The following is a 20,194-nucleotide window of genomic DNA, read 5'->3' on the forward strand; positions in this document are numbered from 1 at the left end:
AAGAGCTCTTCACTAGGAGGAGCCACACACTGAAACACACAAGAAAAAGAGTGCAAGAAAAAAAAAAACATTCCTTAAGTGACACTGTAGTGTTTTGTGAGAAAATACTCTCCAACTGTTTTTGTAATTGAAGCTGTAAATGAATCAAAATGACAAAATTCTTTGTTTAAATATTTACTTAAAAATCCTCCCAGGCACATCCCATAACATTACATAAAATACAGCAGTTTACATTATTATTATTATTAACATAGGAAAATACTGGGATATAAGCTTGAGAACATGAATTTTGAATAAATACTCTGCAATAAAATGTTGGGTACGATGGATGAAAACCCACTAACATTTATGGGAAGAAGCTGATCATGATTTACAAACAGGACTGTTAGAAGAAATGTTATACGAGACATGTCAGTTCAGTTACAAACACTGAAAATAAAAAGGATTCAAAAGCACTTTGTGACAAATTGCAACAAATTGCAAGATGTTCAGGGAACAACCACAAAGGACAGCGCAAGTCTTTATGCACAGAAAATAAAAAATTCATACATAACCAAAAACAATCTACCCCACCTCCAAAAACAAGAGAAATGTTTGTCAAGATCCTCAGCATAAACCTCTGCCAAAGAAGAACATTTCAAGTTCAAAGCAAAGAACAGAGTGCAGTCCAGTGCATGCCATCTTAAATAATAGTAAAAAAAAGTCAGCTTACCACCAAACCTACTGCGCATGTATTTATCATAGTTGCATAACAGCCATCATATATTAAAACTCAAGACCGTTCCAATCTCGGAAGCTTATCAAAACCACGTACCAGCTCCAGGAATGTCAAGAACAAAGTGTAACCCACTGCCTTGCAGAGCACTCTATGCTACAGTACATATGAGAAATGACGTATTAGAAACAAAGCTCATGGTGGGTTTGGAAAGCTAACTGTGCCCCAAAGAACCGATAAACCAGCTCTAAAAGCCAATATAATGTTCTCATTGATGTTCACATGAGATCACATTGTCTCTTTCAGACCTTTTGAAATTATTTAGCTCATAAAATATTTAAATATTTCAGCGTCTCTTGATACACAAAGATCAATCCCACAGAATCTTGCACTTAAACAACATTAATTAATGCATAATTAAACTAAGATCCACTGGGTATTTCACACAGAAATGCTGCTTTTTTTTTTATGTAGAATTTATGGGGGTAAGGCTTTAAAAGATGATCTAATAACTTCTCAATTTTTATCTCAAATGACCTACAAGCCAAAGTGAATCTAAAGACATGGCATAGACAGTGACAGAAATAAATGTAACCTGAATGAAAACAGAATTATAGGTATACTTGTCAAAAGCCTGTATTTAGCAATTTAATAAGGCTTGCTCTTGCCATTTAATGAGTGCAAAACGTTGATTATACTGGGTATCTTGCATCAGACCTGTGTCAAATACCAGTCAAAAGTCACTATATATGCATACGGAGGTCCAGCAATTGCAAATAATTAATTTGAGGTCTTTACAGGTACTCAAAACCAGTAATATCTGCATATGATATGAATGTCCAACAATGTGGCGCATAGCATTTTAAGATACCAGCAGACTGGAAAATAAGACATAGTTGTACAATTTAAAGACATAGGCCTTTCTCAAAATAAACTTGCAACAGTAAATAGTTGTTCGAGTCATCTGCTAATGCTATGAAATGAACGTTTTGTTTGACAATTTAGTTGCATGATTGGATCAACAGAGGCCACTTGTTTCCATCATCTATGAAGAGCATGTAAATATAATTCTCTGTATATAAACATCTTAATTGAAGAGTTCTAAAGGAAACTGCTACAGTACTTACAAATAATTTTTACAGTTGAATAATATAATTTGACCATAGATCCTACACAACTACTCTGGTCCTATTTTGGTATAGTTTTATAATAAACACCACGTCAAAGATATCCATATAACTGTACGTGAAATATTAAGCCGCCCACTGATAGATATTCCAATCGGGAAAGGTTACAGCTACGACAGCCAGTGAATTTCACTGCACAAATGGGGTCACGTGACGTATCTAGGTCTTCGCTCTCGACATGCTATAAAACTTGCCTGTCCTAATCTACCTCAGAGTTACTTCTTAACATGCAAACCAGCCTATCTAGAGATGTTTAGGATTCGACTTGGTCGAGTTAATCGCACTACTTACTACTCAACACTGGCTGTAAACTTTGGTTTGATTAACTGGAGGGAACAACAGGAGTGTGGCTTGACATTTGTGAGCTTATGCTACCGTTACTGTACTGGAAGTCACGATCTAACACTAAAAATACATCCGCTAAGCACGCTATATCTGAATGATCCTGGTCTGGCACTGTGTAAACATCGCTCGCAATTCGTTCTCTTGGGTTTCGTTGACGGCGTCTGGTTCTGGGCTTTTCTGTACTTTTGCTACAGCAAAGTTGATGCCTTGGGTAAATCCAGCTTGGGTTAAACTAGCCACCTGCACCATGGAGCTCCTGATCTTCGCGAAGGGCGACACGACCCGGCTTCCATTGTTGTCTGCAGGGGAGGGTCCTGTGAGACCTTCCAGGCTCTTTTGTGACCCGCATGATGTGGTGGAGCCTGCAGGCTGAACAGTTAGAAGATTTGCCTCATGGATGGTGGACTCTACCTCAAGCTGGGATGGGCGAGGAAGCTGCTGTTGGGAATGAGAAGACCCCAGCTTTGCGTCTGGAGCTGAGGGGGCTTGAGGTGCTTGCGGCTTGGGTGCAGGAGCCACTTCCTCGAACACCTCTATTGGTTTGATCTTGGCATCATGGACAAATTGGTGGCAGTAAGCATCAATAGGTGTCCCGAAGTCAATCAGAATGGCTTCCTCTGCCACAGAGGCAGACCCAGGAGACTGGTCATCTGGGCCAATTGATAAGCTATCTGCCATCTTGTCATCACAGCCTGTGACTCGGATGACAGAGGGCACTGCAAGCTCGACGCTGCCAATCGACTGCGAGCGACTGCCAAGTCGTGGTGCAGATGCTACAATTCCACAGCTAGGAAGCACATAGTCCACGTTTTCCCGAGAGCCTGAGCAAGGCTGCTCGTCAGAGTGGTATGAATCAGAATCAGAGGAAATCTCCTCTGAATGTACGTCATTAAGGTCCTTCAGGGCTGCTGAACCCGTATTGCCATCATGAGTCTCTAAACTGCTATCTGATTTCCAGAGGTTCACATGCAAATTTGGCTTGAGGAAATTCACTTTTACCTCAGGCTTTGAGAAGGTCCCTAGTTTCCCCAAGGGCTTGAAGTTTCCGATGTTGACGTTTGTCTTTGTCTGCTTCACTTTCTGGTTTAGTGTTGAAAACTTGTTCAAAATGAAACTTTTGCCTTGAGCCAAACCAGACCCAAGGACTTGGTCCACGGCTTTCCCTTGTATTCCCATTATATCCTCATGCGGTTTGCTGTGTTTCCTGAAACAAAGCAATTAAAGAGAATCCAGCACAATTTGGCTTTGTTCAAAAGGGCAGAAAAAAAACAGATTTGACTGAAATTGGTTTCGTTTTTTTGTAGCCTTAAAATGATAAAAAAAAAATAATAATAATAATAATTATATCAGAGGTTCACAAGCTTGGTCCACCTTAAGATTGATTTGTGTCTCAGACTAATTGATCAGATCAAGTTTCATGTTTTTTCATTTAAACACCCAATATTAAAGTTTCACTGGAACCTTATACAAGTTTGTGTCCACTTATTATTTTTATACAAAAAAAAAAATTAAGATGAAAAAAATAAAAAAAAAACAGATTTAAGACCAAAATCCCCAGCAGTGTAAGCAAAGCCTTTGTGTCTTTAGTAAATCAGGTAAATAGCATCTCTCTTTTTTTTACCTCTCTAGTTTCTTCTCCACAACCTGGACGTCAAGCCCCATGGCTTGCTTTGTAATACGAAGCATTTCCGCAATGCACTGGAGTGTGTCTGAAATGCAAACAATCCAACAAGTGCAAAGGAGAGGATCAATTATTGAACACAAACACAAAACCCTTCAAGCTACTTTCAATCAGTATTCAGAAAGCCAAGTTATATCTTTTACCAGCTTAACCCAGAATGTCAATCACCGAATTCCACAATACAGAACTAGAGGCACAGCAAATCATGGTGTCCCTGTACAAACCTTTTCCATCATCTTCTGGATTTCGTGTGACAGCCCTCAGTGTATGGAAGTAACCACTTATCTCCCCGTTCTTATAGTGCAGCCGCATGCAGCAGTATTTAGGCTTTCCGAAAAGAGTCGGTTCTGGACCTAAAAAGACCAACATTGGTGATAATCACAGATCATTTGATTCATTCGGACAAAAATTACACCCACAAGTTTATCTACAAGCTCTTACCAATTTCGATCTTTTCAAGTCCTTCTAAACTTAGTCTCTGATACTGGTTGACTTTGTCCGCCTCCTCATCATAGCTAAATAGCAACAGCAAAGTGGAGTGGCATTACTAAACCAATGCCAAGAAAAAAGGATGTCTTATTTTAAAAACACAAACATTGGGAGAAATCAGACTTACTAGGCCACATAATACGCAGAGTTGGACAACAGCAGAAGAACATCAACATCTTTGTGAGTGGCGTCTATAAGACTAAAAGAGGAAAAAAGGTCAACATCTTGAAAGAGAGGCCCATAAATAGTCCCATTAAACCCTGGGCATACAGGAAAAAGAGAAACAATGGACAATGCCTTGCAAAATGAAATTTTCCTAGAATTTGACTCGGACCATAATACAGTATTGTTCAAAATAATAGCAGTACAATGTGACTAACCAGAATAATCAAGGTTTTTAGTATATTTTTTATTGCTACGTGGCAAACAAGTTACCAGTAGGTTCAGTAGATTGTCAGAAAACAAACAAGACCCAGCATTCATGATATGCACGCTCTTAAGGCTGTGCAATTGGGCAATTAGTTGAATTAGTTGAAAGGGGTGTGTTCAAAAAAATAGCAGCGTCTACCTTTGACTGTACAAACTCAAAACTATTTTGTACAAACATTTTTTTTTTCTGGGATTTAGCAATCCTGTGAATCACTAAACTAATATTTAGTTGTATGACCACAGTTTTTTAAAACTGCTTGACATCTGTGTGGCATGGAGTCAACCAACTTGTGGCACCTCTCAGCTGTTATTCCACTCCATGATTCTTTAACAACATTCCACAATTCATTCACATTTCTTGGTTTTGCTTCAGAAACAGCATTTTTGATATCACCCCACAAGTTCTCAATTGGATTAAGGTCTGGAGATGGGGCTGGCCACTCCATAACATTAATTTTGTTGGTTTGGAACCAAGACTTTGCCCGTTTACTAGTGTGTTTTGGGTCATTGTCTTGTTGAAACAACCATTTCAAGGGCATGTCCTCTTCAGCATAGGGCAACATGACCTCTTCAAGTATTTTAACATATGCAAACTGATCCATGATCCCTGGTATGCGATAAATAGGCCCAACACCATAGTAGGAGAAACATGCCCATATCATGATGCTTGCACCTCCATGCTTCACTGTCTTCACTGTGTACTGTGGCTTGAATTCAGAGTTTGGGGGTCGTCTCACAAACTGCCTGTGGCCCTTGGACCCAAAAAGAACAATTTTACTCTCATCAGTCCACAAAATGTTCCTCCATTTCTCTTTAGGCCAGTTGATGTGTTCTTTGGCAAATTGTAACCTCTTCTGCACATGCCTTTTTTTTAACAGAGGGACTTTGCGGGGGATTCTTGAAAATAGATTAGCTTCACACAGACGTCTTCTAACTGTCACAGTACTTACAGGTAACTCCAGACTGTCTTTGATCATCCTGGAGGTGATCATTGGCTGAGCCTTTGCCATTCTAGTTATTCTTCTATCCATTTTGATGGTTGTCTTCCGTTTTCTTCCATGTCTCTCTGGTTTTGCTCTCCATTTTAAGGCATTGGAGATCATTTTAGCTGAACAGCCTATCATTTTTTGCACCTCTTTATAGGTTTTCCCCTCTCTAATCAACTTTTTAATCAAAGTACGCTGTTCTTCTGAACAATGTCTTGAACGACCCATTTTCCTCAGCTTTCAAATGCATGTTCAACAAGTGTTGGCTTCATCCTTAAATAGGGGCCACCTGATTCACACCTGTTTCTTCACAAAATTGATGACCTCAGTGATTGAATGCCACACTGCTATTTTTTTGAACACACCCCTTTCAACTAATTCAACTAATTGCCCAATTGCACAGCCTTAAGAGCGTGCATATCATGAATGCTGGGTCTCATTTGTTTTCTGAGAATCTTCTGAACCTACTGGTAACTTGTTTGCCACGTAGCAATAAAAAAATATACGAAAAACCTTGATTATTCTGGTTAGTCACATTGTACTGCTATTATTTTGAACAATACTGTATATCATGCTTATTTGTGCATGTCTTGTGTGAAAATTAACTCAAACAAGCATTACACATGGAAAGAGTTAACCTTGTGTAATTTACAAAGACTTAAGATGATTCCAACCCAATCAGTAACAGTTTTCAGGCACCTATCACCATGACCTACCACCAAAAATGCTCAAAAGAATGGAGGAAATATGACTCCCTCACCCAAACAATGATTATACAACCAAACAGGAAGAAAAAAAAAATGTACAAGTACCTCTGAGCCACTGATATTAAACTGTAGGAAGAAGAGTAAACTAAAAATAAGAATTTTTTAATCAAGCTTTATAATAGATCATAGATCAATAAAAACCCAAACATTACCTTAGTCTCTAACATTACCTTAGTTATAGGTCTTCTGTTACTGGAAGGCCCATCATGAGGTCTGGGAGGACCAGAGATACAGTGCATGGCAGGTGAGGCACCAGGCTGGGCTTTTAGCATTATATACCGAACATGGAGAATTTTTTATACTGACCAATGACGGCCTGTCGGTAGGCATCTCTGAAGCGGTTCAGATAGTACCGATTAGCTGAGTTCACACCATCCTTCATCACCCCCGCTAACTTTCGCTCTCCTGTTCGTGTGAAATCTCCCTACACAACAGATCGCACACATGAGAAAAAGCTGACAAACTCTTTGGGTGGTCATCACGGTCTTGTTATGAAACCAAAAGCTTTCTCAGTATTTACTCCTTAAAAAGCTGCTGAAGTCCCTCAAAACAAACAAAACAATAAGGCTATAGATGTCAAACTATTAAAAAGAATCATCTAAACATACATAATTGTAAGTAAAATGTATTTAATGATAGATAGATAGATAGACAGGCAGACAGACAGACAGACGGACAGACGTGTCAATCTGAAAACTAGATCCTACATGCTGACAGACAGATGGTGGAGTAAATGTGCTGTGGGGACAGCATAAAATCAATGGCAGGCATTTAGTCTATTTACCTTTAGAGCAGCTGTGCCAGCATACTGACGGCTAATGGTGTCTCCATTGTTTGCCCACATCATCTGATAGATCCTGTAACACTTGAGGGGCAGTGGCTGCTCGGGTGGCATTACACCAAGTTTTTTCAGCTGGAACCAAACAGAGCAAAAGAGTCTTTGAAATGTACCGGCATACTGAGAGCAGCTGAGTGAGACAAAGACACTACACTGTTCTGTGGGAGCAATATGGCAGCATTCCTAGAAGCCACAGTTTTATTTACACCTTCAGGCATTTAGCACATGATCTTATCCAAAAACAACTTTCAGTTTTATGTGTGAGTTTATCTAAATGTTAAAGGTGAATTTAAAAACCTGCTGTTCCATGACCACGCGGGCGATAGCTGCCTGTACCACATTAGTCCTGTCCAAACAATCCATGCAGTTAACCCGAAAGATGCCTTCCTGTTGACAGATGACTCCTGCTTGGTCCACCCTATTTGCAAATCAAATTAGATGGATATTACATAAGACATTAAATGATATTAACTAACTCGCAAGCAAAATTAGGACTTAAGAACAAATGAAAGACTCACCAGGCCCATCTCATGTCTGTGATAATGTCAGAGATGGCATCAGTGAGCGTCTGCACATTCTCAAACTTCATCCCTCGACTGGGAAGTGACAAAGGAGAAAATCTGTTGTTGAGATTTGACCATCTTTTGTTAACAAAAAAAAAAAAGTTTGATTTTTAGATCGTCACACTTTGAGTTTCTTACCAGTGCTCATGGAAGTCGAATGAAACGTATGTCAGGTTGGGATTATTGTACAGCAGCACTTGTTTGAGGTATGCATCACCAATCATCTTCTCACGCCCATTTTGGTCCACTAAATTAATAATCACCTAATTGTGGGAAAAAACAGTTCTGAATTACTAAAAACTCTGTAATACTGAGAAAATTATATCTAATGCTTGGCTGTTATAGTTAATGGCTTGATAAAAGTGCAATAAATTAGGTTTAATTTGAATTATTTGCTTAGACCCTAAACATTCATTCTGACATTCTGACATAATTCCGTTCTGTATCTGACTGGAACATTCCAATTTATTACAGAATAACCGCTTACAACATCATTCAAAGGTTTATGGTCAAACATCTTTTGAAAAAAAAAAACTATTTTATTCAGCAAGGACACATTAAAAATTGACAGTAAGATCATTTATAAATGTTACAAAAGGATTCTATTAAAAAAAAAAATCCACATAAATATAAAGAAGTACTCTTTTACGTTTTTTTTTTTTCTTTAGCACCAAATCAGCATATTAGAATGATTTCTAAAGGATCATGTGACACAAAAGACTGCTTTGTTTGCCTGTGTTTAATGCCATGCCAGCTTTTGTAGCTATTTTCATGGAAAGAAAAATGTATGGCTAAATTATATCAGGTTTTTACTTGATTTATTTCCATTTAAAAAACGTAAAACTGTATTTGGCTTATCTCTGTTAAAAATCTTTTCAAAATCATTAACTGAATATAAAAAAGTTTTCTCACAGTGTTAAAATCAGCACAATCTAATAAAACATGCTTCAGGGTTAAAGGGCTTTGGCAAAAAAGAACATGTTGGAGGATCTTCTCCTAGTGTTAAAAACTTGTGTGTCATGACTCATTCTGCAGTGGGTATAAACAACCAGGGCTGCGTTTCCTAAAAGCATCGTAAGCTTAAGTACAATGTAGACTTACTGAAATCAATGGAGATACGATCAAAATGTATTTTTCCAACATTGGGGCTAATTTCATGGAGTTTATTCAGTGTATATAAATCCCACTCTGTTTGCCATTTGTTATTAAATTAGGTACAAATTATTGGTTTTAAATCCATAGGAGGTAATGTACAGATTTGGAGGTCTACAGATAATGCTTACTTATTTCCTTAGATTCCACAGAGCCAAGGAACCAAACAAAACCAGATATTAAAATTATGATCCTCTATTTCCAGCAGTTTGTATAAAAAAGTAATAAGTGTAAGGTGATCATTTTAAGGGGTAACATTGCTTGAAGACAAGACTTTGAATCTGTAATTAAAAGTAAATTTCTCTGTTCCATAGTCTTTATGCCAAAATAATAGCATTTGCTTCTGCTGTTAAAATTGGCCTATATTTGGGGGAAGACTGGAGTTATAGCTGCTGAAATCTCAGCTTTGCTGTTACAGGAATAAATTACATTCTGAGATATATTCAAATAGAAAAAATTTAATAATGTTTTACAATATTACGGTTATTACTGTATTTTTGATTAAATAAATGCAGACTTGGTGAACATAAAGACCTCAATTAAGTGTCTTTATATATTATATAACTGCACTATGCATGTCATTCAAACAAGTCAGTTATTACACATGTGTGTAGTCTAAAGGAACGGAATGCATTAACTATAAAGAAATTGTGATATTAATCATGTTTAAACATTTTAATTGATTGACAGCTCTACTTTTTATACTACTTCACTCACTGAAATTGTTCTATTTTAAACACATCTTACCAGTTTTTTGTAAATCTGAACTTGCTGTCCAAAGTGAGAAGCAAAATAAGGCATCGTTTCCCTCTCGCCTGCAACAAAGCACATCTGTGAGATAACATCATGTAGGAAACAGCGCTGCAGTGGGATCACAGTAAACCTCTGAATTATCACCACAATATTTCCTGACCACTGCGTTCTGTCAAGAAACTATGAAAGCATGCCAATCGCCAATTCCACACCTGACGTGATTCACAGGCCAAAACATTTCCAAATAATGAATACACTGATGCATCGCAGTGATAGCGAGTCTATAAACAGAAGTGCTAGACTGTGCTGTGACTTAGAACTCATTTATGATTTGTGCAGAGAATCGATTACACAGATACACCCCACCTTTCTCTATCCGAGGTCTGGGGTTGTAGCGATACCCAGCTTGGCTCCAAAACACAGGGACAGAGCCTCGGGTTTGTACAAAGGACAGCGTGTGACTGTGCACATGGATTAGCTGCTCTGTCTCCACATAGTTGGCCACGTGTCCGTCAGTATCCACCCCTCTCCGCTTGTAACGCATTCCTTCAGTGGAAATCATGATGATTTTATTACACTGATAGCACGGTGAGTAAATGAGTTACTTGATTTTAATAATTAGTGTACCTGCACGGTGACGGCTTCGTCTGGAGATGAGGGCCACGGTGAATCGAGGGTAAATATCATCCACACAGGTGGACTCCTGCAGAGGTGTCTCTGGGCTGCTCCTCTCTTCATCAGAGCTCTCGTTATAGTTCACCACCAGCTCCTCCACCTGCACGAAGCCTTGGATGATAGGAATCACCCAAATGTCCACTTCAGGCACCTGCAAAACAGTAATTAAAATTCTGAGGAAAAAGAATAACACTTAACATGTTACAAGGTGTCCTTGTTACATGTTCTGACTGACTTATAAATTATGTAGAATTACATGCAAGTAACCCTAAGCCAGACTCTAATCCTATACTAAGTACATGTAGTTAATTAATATTACTCAGTACTTAAATATGTAATTACACATTACCGAAAAAAGTTCGAATTATGAGATAAAGTCGCAAATAAATTTTTTGTTTTTCATTCCAGGAAAAAAAAAAGAAAGAAAATAAAACAGTTGCAAGATTTAAACTTGTGACCTGCAATTATTAGTTTATATTTGCAATTTTGAGAAAAAGAGCCTGTATTGTCGCAAGGAAATGGTCAGAATTGTGAAATAAAAAGACACAAAAAAGGCAAAAACAAGATTTCAAAAGTTTGCATATTCAGATATTTACAAACAAAAATTTCAGGCAAATTTGAGAAAAACAGTTTTGCACCTGTAAGTCAATGAGGTCTTTGATCATGTGCTTGTTCCAGAAGAACCTATCATCCACCTAAAAGGAAAAAAATATTATGTGGATCAGTATTCTGTGTTTGTCAGATGTTGTGTGTAAATGTTAGTTGTATGGCCTTTTTATTAGAACATAAAGAGAAACGGGAAGTGGGATTGGAAAATACATTTTTTAATGCCAGTGTTACTTTATTTACAGATTAATATAGTTTTATATATATATATATATATATATATATATATATATATATATATATATATATATATATATATATATATATATATATATATATATAATATTCCAAATTAGCTTTTATTTTCATATTTTTAGTTTTCATTTAAATTTAAGGTTAAGTTTTGTTACATGATTTTGTCATTTTTATTTATTTGTTTTAAAATATTTTATTTAATAATAATATAATAATAAAATAATATTTTTATCTAATATTTATATGTCTAGTTTATTTCAGCTTTATTTCTATGAACAAAAACTATTTTAATAGTTTTAGTTTTAATTAACGTCAACAACACTGTGGTGACTCACTCCCTACCAATTCTTTCATTCTGTCTTTGTTCATTGTTTTAATTTAGCTGCATTTTCAGAAATAACAGATACTAATTTCCAGGAAGTGTCTAAAGATAATAATCTATTCTTTGAAAATGAGAAATTAAGCTTGGCTATAAATGTATTTTTGCATCCTTTATGTGTGGGACGAGTGAGGCACATCGTCACTCAAATAAACCCAAAGGTCTATTGCTCCCTAAAGTATTTATATAATTGTCACCCATTTAAATAATAACAGACATTTTATATATCTTATTATTCTCAAGTCATTCCATTTTAATCAGTTGCTCACTGCAAAACGGAAGTTAATAAACGTCTAGTAACTATTTTTTAAATTGCAACCTTAAACCACAACCTTAAAAACTCTCACTGTAGACATGTAGGCCTAACTTTTAATATATGCAACACAATAACACAGCTTCTCACCTTTTTCCACAAGGGCTGATCTGACTTGCCTAACTCGCCCTGTCGCTGGACTGTATTGGTGAGGTCATAGGTCAGACTATAGTAAAATGAATCCGAGTCCATGAATATCTTATAGAGCTCATCAAGCAGCCGCCTCTCCAGACGTTCCTTCTCTTTATTCTCTTTGACCTGAAAGGCAGGGGAATACTGGATGGGAGTGAACAAACAAAATGAGGTTAAAGAGACAATACTAAGTGAAAAAGATGTCAATTTATGGAGGAATCAGGAGGTTCTGATTTTACAAAATGATTGGTATTGATATCAAAACAACCATCAACCTTTTTCTTAATGGGAACAGCAACATTAGATTTGATCTGACTCAGGGTCTTCAACAGGAACTTGGACTCATCCGGTGACTGGGTGATTTTCTCTGGTTTGTTGATTCCAAAATGATGCTTTTTACAGAGCTGAAAGTGAATGAGAGCAAAAGAATAGTTGACCATTTGGTTAATGCTAACTATCTGCTGTCATTACTAACAAATCTAAATAGTTCAATGGGTACCTAGGTGACAAATCTACAACTATCTCGGTTTCCCTGCTCAGAGTCCATCTGAAAAGAGCTGCTACATTAATTCCTGTCATTAAAAGAGAAAGGCTGCCAAGATTTGCACTAAGACTAGCCTGATGCTGATGTCAGGGCAAAATGCATGTGCCCCCAAAACAGAAAGAACAGCTAAAATCAAACTACACAGACAGGCTGCTATATCAAAGTAATAGATGGCCATTTGTTTTGTGATAAACTACTGAAGTAGAGACAGCGTGCCAGGAGAATGAATTACAGTGACCTCTGACTGTTTCACTTACATGGTTAAACATCTCCTCTCAATCCCAGAGGCTCTGCTGAGAGACTGACTTCTTAGAAACATCATGCTTCCTCTGGAACCCCTTAGAAACACACACCACTACTCTTGCACTAATTGTACATCAACCATTTACTAAACAAGAGGGCTGAAATATCTAAAGTCTTGGCCTAAGTGTCAACTGGGCGCACTAACAAGTTGGGAATTTGGGAAGAAGTTCTGTAAATTCTATCAGGGTCCAATAAATAATGTCTACCAACAAGAAATAACTGTTGAAATGTTAGAGTAACACATCTGTATGAGGAAATGCAATGGTTAATATGCCTAAGATTATTATTATAACTTTTGTCTTCTATACTAAGTTTAATCAAATCCAGCATGGAGAACATTTGAACAAAGTCAGCATTAATCACCTCTAATTCCAGATCCTGTGGTTCATCCTCTGAGAGTGGAATGACTACAATCTTAGTGATCTTGTAGACTTTGTTGTCTCCTGGCAACTGGCCCACCAGTGCCTTCTGGCGAATCAGAATCAGGCCCAGAGGAAGATCTGCCCAAAAAAAGGGTGGGGGGTGGAGTGTGTTATGAGTACAGAGCTCCACACCTCATTTTCCTGCTCATTTCCTGGCATGATTCATTCCTATTGAAACATTCTCATAACAAAGACATTTGCATTGAGGCATGGTGTAGTCATACTTTCACTGACTCGTTAATGTAAATCAATAGATAACTGTGCAGGAGGTAAATCTAAGATATTTGGGTGGAAAATTCAATGAAAACAGCCTAGGCTCTTTCGCCCCGTTTACACTGCATGGTTCAAGTGACTCAATTCGATTTTTTCCTCTCATGTGTCACAGATCAGATATGACTGGTGGACGTGTAAGCAGGAAAAAACCACATGGATTCCGATTTTCTCAGATCGAATTCAGGACTCATTCATATGTGGTAATAAATTGGATATGAATCGGATACGTGCATTTGCGTGTGCCATGTAAGCAGACAAATCGGATATTCCATTAAAAAAGTGACGTCAACTCAGGTGGACACCACCAACTGAGATCAAATGACTTATTATAGGTGCGACGGAAATAAATCCATGTTTGAAGACATTTCATGAGATATGGTGAGGCACAGTTTTAATTGATCGTGGTTACAGTGCCAACGTAAGATAAAAAGCTTAAAAAAGAAATACAAAGATAAACACTGTATATTTTATTTGCATCTGCATCCATTGTATTTTGTGCAGTTTTACTTCCTTTTTCGGGTCAGAACGTCTACGTTTGGTAGTTTCAGCAGTGTAGTGTAAATGCAAAAATCGGATACGGGTCACTTTTAAAAGATGATGTAAGCGGGTCGTCACATAAAATCGGATATATTCAGAAAATCGGATTTGGGCATCAAGACCTGCAGTGTAAATGCAGCCTTTGTAGGAACTGTGCAAGGAAAACTCAGGTTTGCCCATTGGGTTAGGTTACAACATAAAGCATGTACAATATGAAGCCAACTCATGTGGCTCATTTATCTATGCAGTTTGCTTTTGAAAAACTGCAACCAAGCATGAAAGGTCAACCAATTATTTTAACCATCAGTAACAGTACAAAATGCACCATGCATATAGACATCAACGAGGGTTTCTCTGAAAAAGGAAGAGAGATCGACATTATAATAACATTATTCATAAAGCGAACCTTTTAACAACGGACAGAGGCTGACTTCTCATATCAGCCACTGAATGGTGAAATGAAAGTATGATATGCCATCATTTCACTTCTGTGGGAAAAAAAACCCTTTAAGACCTTCCTTTTTAATGTAGTGAAGAGCATTTGTTTAGTTAACTGGTCTTTAGTTAAATGGATGTCTAAGAGGATCATTTATGAATCCACAATATTTTTTGAATGAGGAATACCATGGTATGTAAATATTGCAATCGTTGAACACCACTGTATTTAACCTACTAAAGCTACATCACAACAGCTGGGCAACAAAGCACTGAAAGACATTTAGCAATAATAAAACAATAAGAAACCAAATTAAGCTGACATTTCTGATGCTGGAGGTGCCTTTCATTATGTTAATCATTATGAGTCTCTGGTACCCAGTTTCTTCCTGCTACAAAGTGAATTCCGGTAAAAACAAATGGAAGCCATCGTATCTTTTCTTAAATCAATTAAATATGAATGGTATTTTTTAGCAGTAACAACATTAGATGTCTGTTTTAGTCCAAGAGTCACTAAATTCATTGCAAACATTACGGTGTAATATGGCATTCTCGTTCTTTATACAGTAAATATACTAGGTCTGATGATTAGACTTACCGGCATGAAGCTGTATTTTCCCAATAACACCTTCTACAAGGCCCAGACAGACAGGGTTCCATGCTAGCAGCAGGTCAGTTGCTGAAATGAGAATGAAAATTAAAGTATAAGTGTTAAAAATATTTTTTTTCAGTTCCTAATAAATATCTTTATTTATAATTATTACACATACACATTAACTTTATTGCATATTTATTATTTTAACACACACATTTGTTTTTTCAGTACTGCATCTGGGATAGAAGAACTATCAGAGCTTCATTTAACTTCCCAAGGTTGTGGCTGCTCAAAATTAATAAAACAAAAAAATAACTTTCCAAAGCATATCTGAACCAGGTTCCTGACCATGCTGACTGCTGACTTGAGTTACCAACTTGCTGAGTAGCTCCTCATAAAAATGGATTGATTGGCATCACCTGCATTGTTAGGAGCGATGTGCATGGTCTGAAATGTCATGTGCAATGACAACATTTTGTGGGGTGTCAGAGTATGCTAGGTTTATGGCTCCTACAGACATTTTTTTTCATTTTGGAAGCAGATCCTCTCTGTATTTTTAACACTGTCCTGCACTCATCGTCAGATGTTCACAGCTTGAGGATGTAAGGGTGGGAGCTGGATGACCTGCATCATGAAGAATTTGACAAAACCCCTCCATAATGACCATGAGCTTGGTTCTGGGGATCATTCCAGTCTGAGGGAAGATCTACTAACTAGGCCAATAAAAACCTGGTGCATTCTTGAAGCTGAATTATGTCTGGTACAAGGAAATGACTCCATGTGAGCTAACACCAAATACTAAGAATTTACCACATTTGTTTTTTCAGTACTGCATCTGGGATAGAGAACTATCAGGAGCTTCATATTAACTTCCCAAAGGGTTCGTGGCTGCTACAAAAATTAATAAAACAAAAAATACTTTCCAAGCCATATCTGAACCAGGTTCCTGACCATGCTGACTGCTGACTTGAGTTACCAACTTGCTGAGTAGCTCCTCATAAAAATGGATTGATTGGCATCACCTGCATTGTTAGGAGCGATGTGCATGGTCTGAAATGTCATGTGCAATGACAACATTTTGTGGGGTGTCAGAGTATGCTAGGTTTATGGCTCCTACAGACATTTTTTTTCATTTTGGAAGCAGATCCTCTCTGTATTTTTAACACTGTCCTGCACTCATCGTCAGATGTTCACAGCTTGAGGATGTAAGGGTGGGAGCTGGATGACCTGCATCATGAAGAATTTGACAAAACCCCTCCATAATGACCATGAGCTTGGTTCTGGGGATCATTCCAGTCTGAGGGAAGATCTACTAACTAGGCCAATAAAAACCTGGTGCATTCTTGAAGCTGAATTATGTCTGGTACAAGGAAATGACTCCATGTGAGCTAACACCAAATACTAAGAATTTATGTAATTACAATTTGTAAATACATCACTGTGATCTTACATGTGTCTCTAATAAATAAAAGTTTGAAGTGTGGATACCCTTTAATTTGACATTAGGAAGTGTGATTTTGTATTACAGATAGATTTGTGTCTGACAAATATACGGCTGTTCACTTCATTGACTGATGGACTGGAGTCGTGTGGATTAGTTGCTGATTATTGTGATATTATATCAGCTGTCCGGACTCTCATTCTCACATCACCCTTTCCCTGCGGAGGATCCACTGGCGAGCAAGTGATACTAAAGAAAAAAATCATGTTTTTTTTTTTTTTTTTTTTTTTATAACTATTCTTTGATCTGACACACTAAACCAACACGGAACTGAATAATAAACACAGTAGTAAGTACTAGTGGTATAACCTCACCCAGCAGCGCTGGCAACTCTGGCATGATACATTTTGTTAGGAATTCATTCAAAAGAACCGAGACTGTATGCATCATGCATACAGTGTAAACCCTTATCCAGTTAAATAATGGAACAGCACTGCAACCTAAACCCGATCGGCCTGGCTGCATGCACGTGGATAAAAGCAGCTAGAACTCATCCAAATCTTCACAGGCTGCAGTTTTCCCGACACTACCTGCCCATCTAGATCTAGACCTGACAAGAAATAAAAGTGGTAAGGATAGATAAATATTTTAAAGGTTAGAAGAACAAGAGTGTAATAAATGTGGTTGTGTGAGTGTTAAATACATGGTTGAGCATGCAAATCTTTTGGTTAAGAAAAAAATAAATAAATAAAAAAACACTAAATGATTAGAAACAAGATACATTTAAATAATTTCTAGTAAAATGTCAAAACTGTGTCAGTGCCTAATACATTTATGTTCCAAACTTCCAAAGCCTGGGCAGAAAATTCTCATTTGACTATTTACTGTGTCTGTGTTTTCTCTCCAAACGAACAGTCACATGTCTGACCCTTCCTTTAACCATCGCCATTTAGCTGTGTAACTATATAGGCCTAATTCTCTTGTGCGACATCTAACAGCAATAGCACTGGCTAGCATATTTCTAAATACATCAACGCTGGACATTCAAATATTTATTTGCTACTGACATTTAATTTCTGTTTAATTAAGGCCATTTGGCTGTCATTTGTAAGCCCTGTAAACTGATTAAATAATATTATTATTTACAGATAGTTCACTTCACCTTTGGGAAAGTGTAATGGCAAACTGGGCCCAAAGGTTATCACAATATCAAACAGATATACATTTTGCTGCAAAAATAAACAAAATGTATATTATAAAGCATACTATATAAAAATATACATTTTATGGTATTAATTCACTCAAAATTGACAATCCTGTCATCGTTTACTCACCCTCATGTTCTATGACTTTCTTCATTGGAACAAGAAAGGAGATGTTGGGCAGAATTTTAGAGAATAAAGGGCTTTCACTATTCACTTTCATAATGTGGAAAAAATATGAAATGGAAGTACTCATAACAGAGTCTGACAGAGCCTGGCATTCAAACATCTCCTGAGGAAAGTCAGTCATACAGATGTGGAGTAACATGGTGAGTAAATAATGACAGAATTCTCATTTTGATAAAAACTATCCATTTAAGATTCTCAGGCTGACGTCTAAACGCCCTTGATCAAAACCTACAAACCCTCAAACCCCAGAAGATGTAGCGAGAAAATGTTTTTTTAGCCAAGACATCAGACCAAAACATCATCTGAGGTTTGCACTGACACGCATGTAATGCAAGCGTCGCTGCTCTGAAAGTAGGGCAATGAAAACACATAAACTGGGCATCTTTCAGACAGCCGCCTCGCTCGATAAATATGAAACTGATATTTTCATCTTTTAAGCGTCCATACAACTTGATTTTGAAGAACCAACTTCTCCCGAAAGGAGCATAAATCCCAAATTGTATCTCTTTTTTGAAGCATCGTATCGTGTCAGTCAACTACTATACACGAGAAATGGCAACAATGTAGACAGTGGGAACGGAAATATTGAAACACATGTAGATTGTATAAGAAAGTGATGGATTTACAATGTAGGCTAAGCATTACCCGGTCTCACGGCCACAGATCCATCCTTCCTGCTGCACCACAGCGCGTTATCTCCGCTCTGGAGAATATAATGATCTTTAGCTTGAAACAGCTCCATGTTCACCAAAACATACGAGCTTCCCGACACCACAGCCCTGGATTTGTTCCCGATCCGAGAAAGGAGGAAATGAAGCAGCTCGCTTTTCGTCCACTGGCAGTCCCAATAGACGCCAGCTAACCTGCTAGCTGTGTACGTGTGTAAATGTTTACAATAATCTGATCAAGCATCGTGTCTCTATGTCAGCTACTGGCCGATTATCCAAACTGAATCGTCGGTGCATTTCATGTCAGTTTAATAAGGGCGATACTGTGGCTCGGAGATGTGCCGGTTCGTCTAATATTTTCCACTGAGGGGAGCAGCAGCGGCTGAAACAATTTCCTTCACTTATACACACACGTGACTTCCTCCGTCACGCCGAACATCATAGTTCATCTGTGAATGAGATGCCCCACCTGCAGTACTTGTTTTGATGTATTGTTTTATGTTAGATCGTTACTTTGCAATTCTATTTTGGAGACACTTATATAACTGATGACCTGTTTCAATAATATAATATTGACGCCATGCTTGAATGCTTGTAAAAGTTGGCATTATTCTAGATAAATTAGTTATATGGGTTTAATAAGTTATAATAATGAATCAGTATGTCGAGCAGTGTGCGAAATTAATTATGTTCTTTAGTATCATTATTGTGCAACAAATGATTGTATAAAATAAAGTTCCAACTTAATGTAGCTAAATCATGAGGACTTTGGAGCAAAGACTTAAGTTTGGTGTTCTTTTAAAGACTATTGCTTAAGTGAAAAAATGTATAAAAAGTGAAATTGTAGTGTTAAATAAAAATGAGTTATAGAAGTTTGTTTACTGTTGTGAAGAATGCACAAAAATACTAATCCGATACGATACATATAAACAAGTTGTGTTCCAAATTTGAGGTTGATATCACAAAAAAAGAGCATTCATTGAGTTTTTTTTTTTTTTTTTTTTTTGGTGGGGGGTGGGGGTTCATGACTTTTTTTGTGTTCACATAGCAAGTGCCAAATCCTTTGCCAAGTTTCATGCCATTTCATGCATTGGCTACCTCTTCAAAAATTTCCTGGAGGCGGCATTTGTCCCATTGATGTTAAGGATTGAGATGGGATGGATCTTAAAACATACTTTTTCATTTCTTTTTTCTAAAAACTAGATGTTTCCATATGATTAATAACATACAATATCATATGAAATAACCACAGAAAAATAGTTAAATTTTCTCATGAAATCTGATTAAAACCAAAATGTAGACCTTATAAACATGCTTTTA

At 37.3% G+C, this 20,194-nt stretch overlaps 1 protein-coding gene across 1 annotated transcript; it reads right to left on the minus strand.

Moving 5' to 3' along the window:
* Nucleotides 1–158: 158 nt before the first annotated feature.
* LOC113057488 (phosphatidylinositide phosphatase SAC2-like) lies at nucleotides 159–19,301 on the minus strand. Its single transcript, XM_026224913.1, has 20 exons — nucleotides 18,852–19,301; nucleotides 15,378–15,458; nucleotides 13,476–13,612; nucleotides 12,541–12,669; nucleotides 12,224–12,391; nucleotides 11,219–11,275; nucleotides 10,533–10,731; nucleotides 10,272–10,451; nucleotides 9,900–9,967; nucleotides 8,139–8,263; nucleotides 7,956–8,033; nucleotides 7,735–7,855; nucleotides 7,384–7,512; nucleotides 6,906–7,023; nucleotides 6,777–6,812; nucleotides 4,545–4,755; nucleotides 4,370–4,443; nucleotides 4,153–4,281; nucleotides 3,869–3,956; nucleotides 159–3,451 (listed from the first exon to the last, which is right to left on the minus strand). The coding sequence occupies exons 1-20, from the start codon at nucleotides 18,946–18,948 to the stop codon at nucleotides 2,332–2,334; spliced, it is 3,345 nt and encodes a 1,114-aa protein (XP_026080698.1). The 5' UTR covers nucleotides 18,949–19,301; the 3' UTR covers nucleotides 159–2,331.
* Between the last annotated feature and the right edge of the window lie 893 nt (nucleotides 19,302–20,194).

This window comes from Carassius auratus, chromosome 38 (genome assembly GCF_003368295.1).
Source record: "Carassius auratus strain Wakin chromosome 38, ASM336829v1, whole genome shotgun sequence".
Classification (NCBI taxonomy): Eukaryota; Metazoa; Chordata; class Actinopteri; order Cypriniformes; family Cyprinidae; genus Carassius; species Carassius auratus.

What these genes read in the sequence shown, in the direction of transcription:
- LOC113057488 (XM_026224913.1), bottom strand. Translation starts at nt 18,948, where the DNA reads ATGGAGCTGTTTCAAGCTAAAGATCATTATATTCTCCAGAGCGGAGAT. An exon ending in AAGACCTCATTGACTTACAG is followed by an intron (nt 10,732 to 11,218) that starts GTGCAAAACTGT and finishes ACTGTTTTGCAG; the next exon opens with GTGCCTGAAGTGGACATTTG. An exon ending in TCTGCGTATTATGTGGCCTA is followed by an intron (nt 4,444 to 4,544) that starts GTAAGTCTGATT and finishes GTTGCTATTTAG; the next exon opens with CTATGATGAGGAGGCGGACA.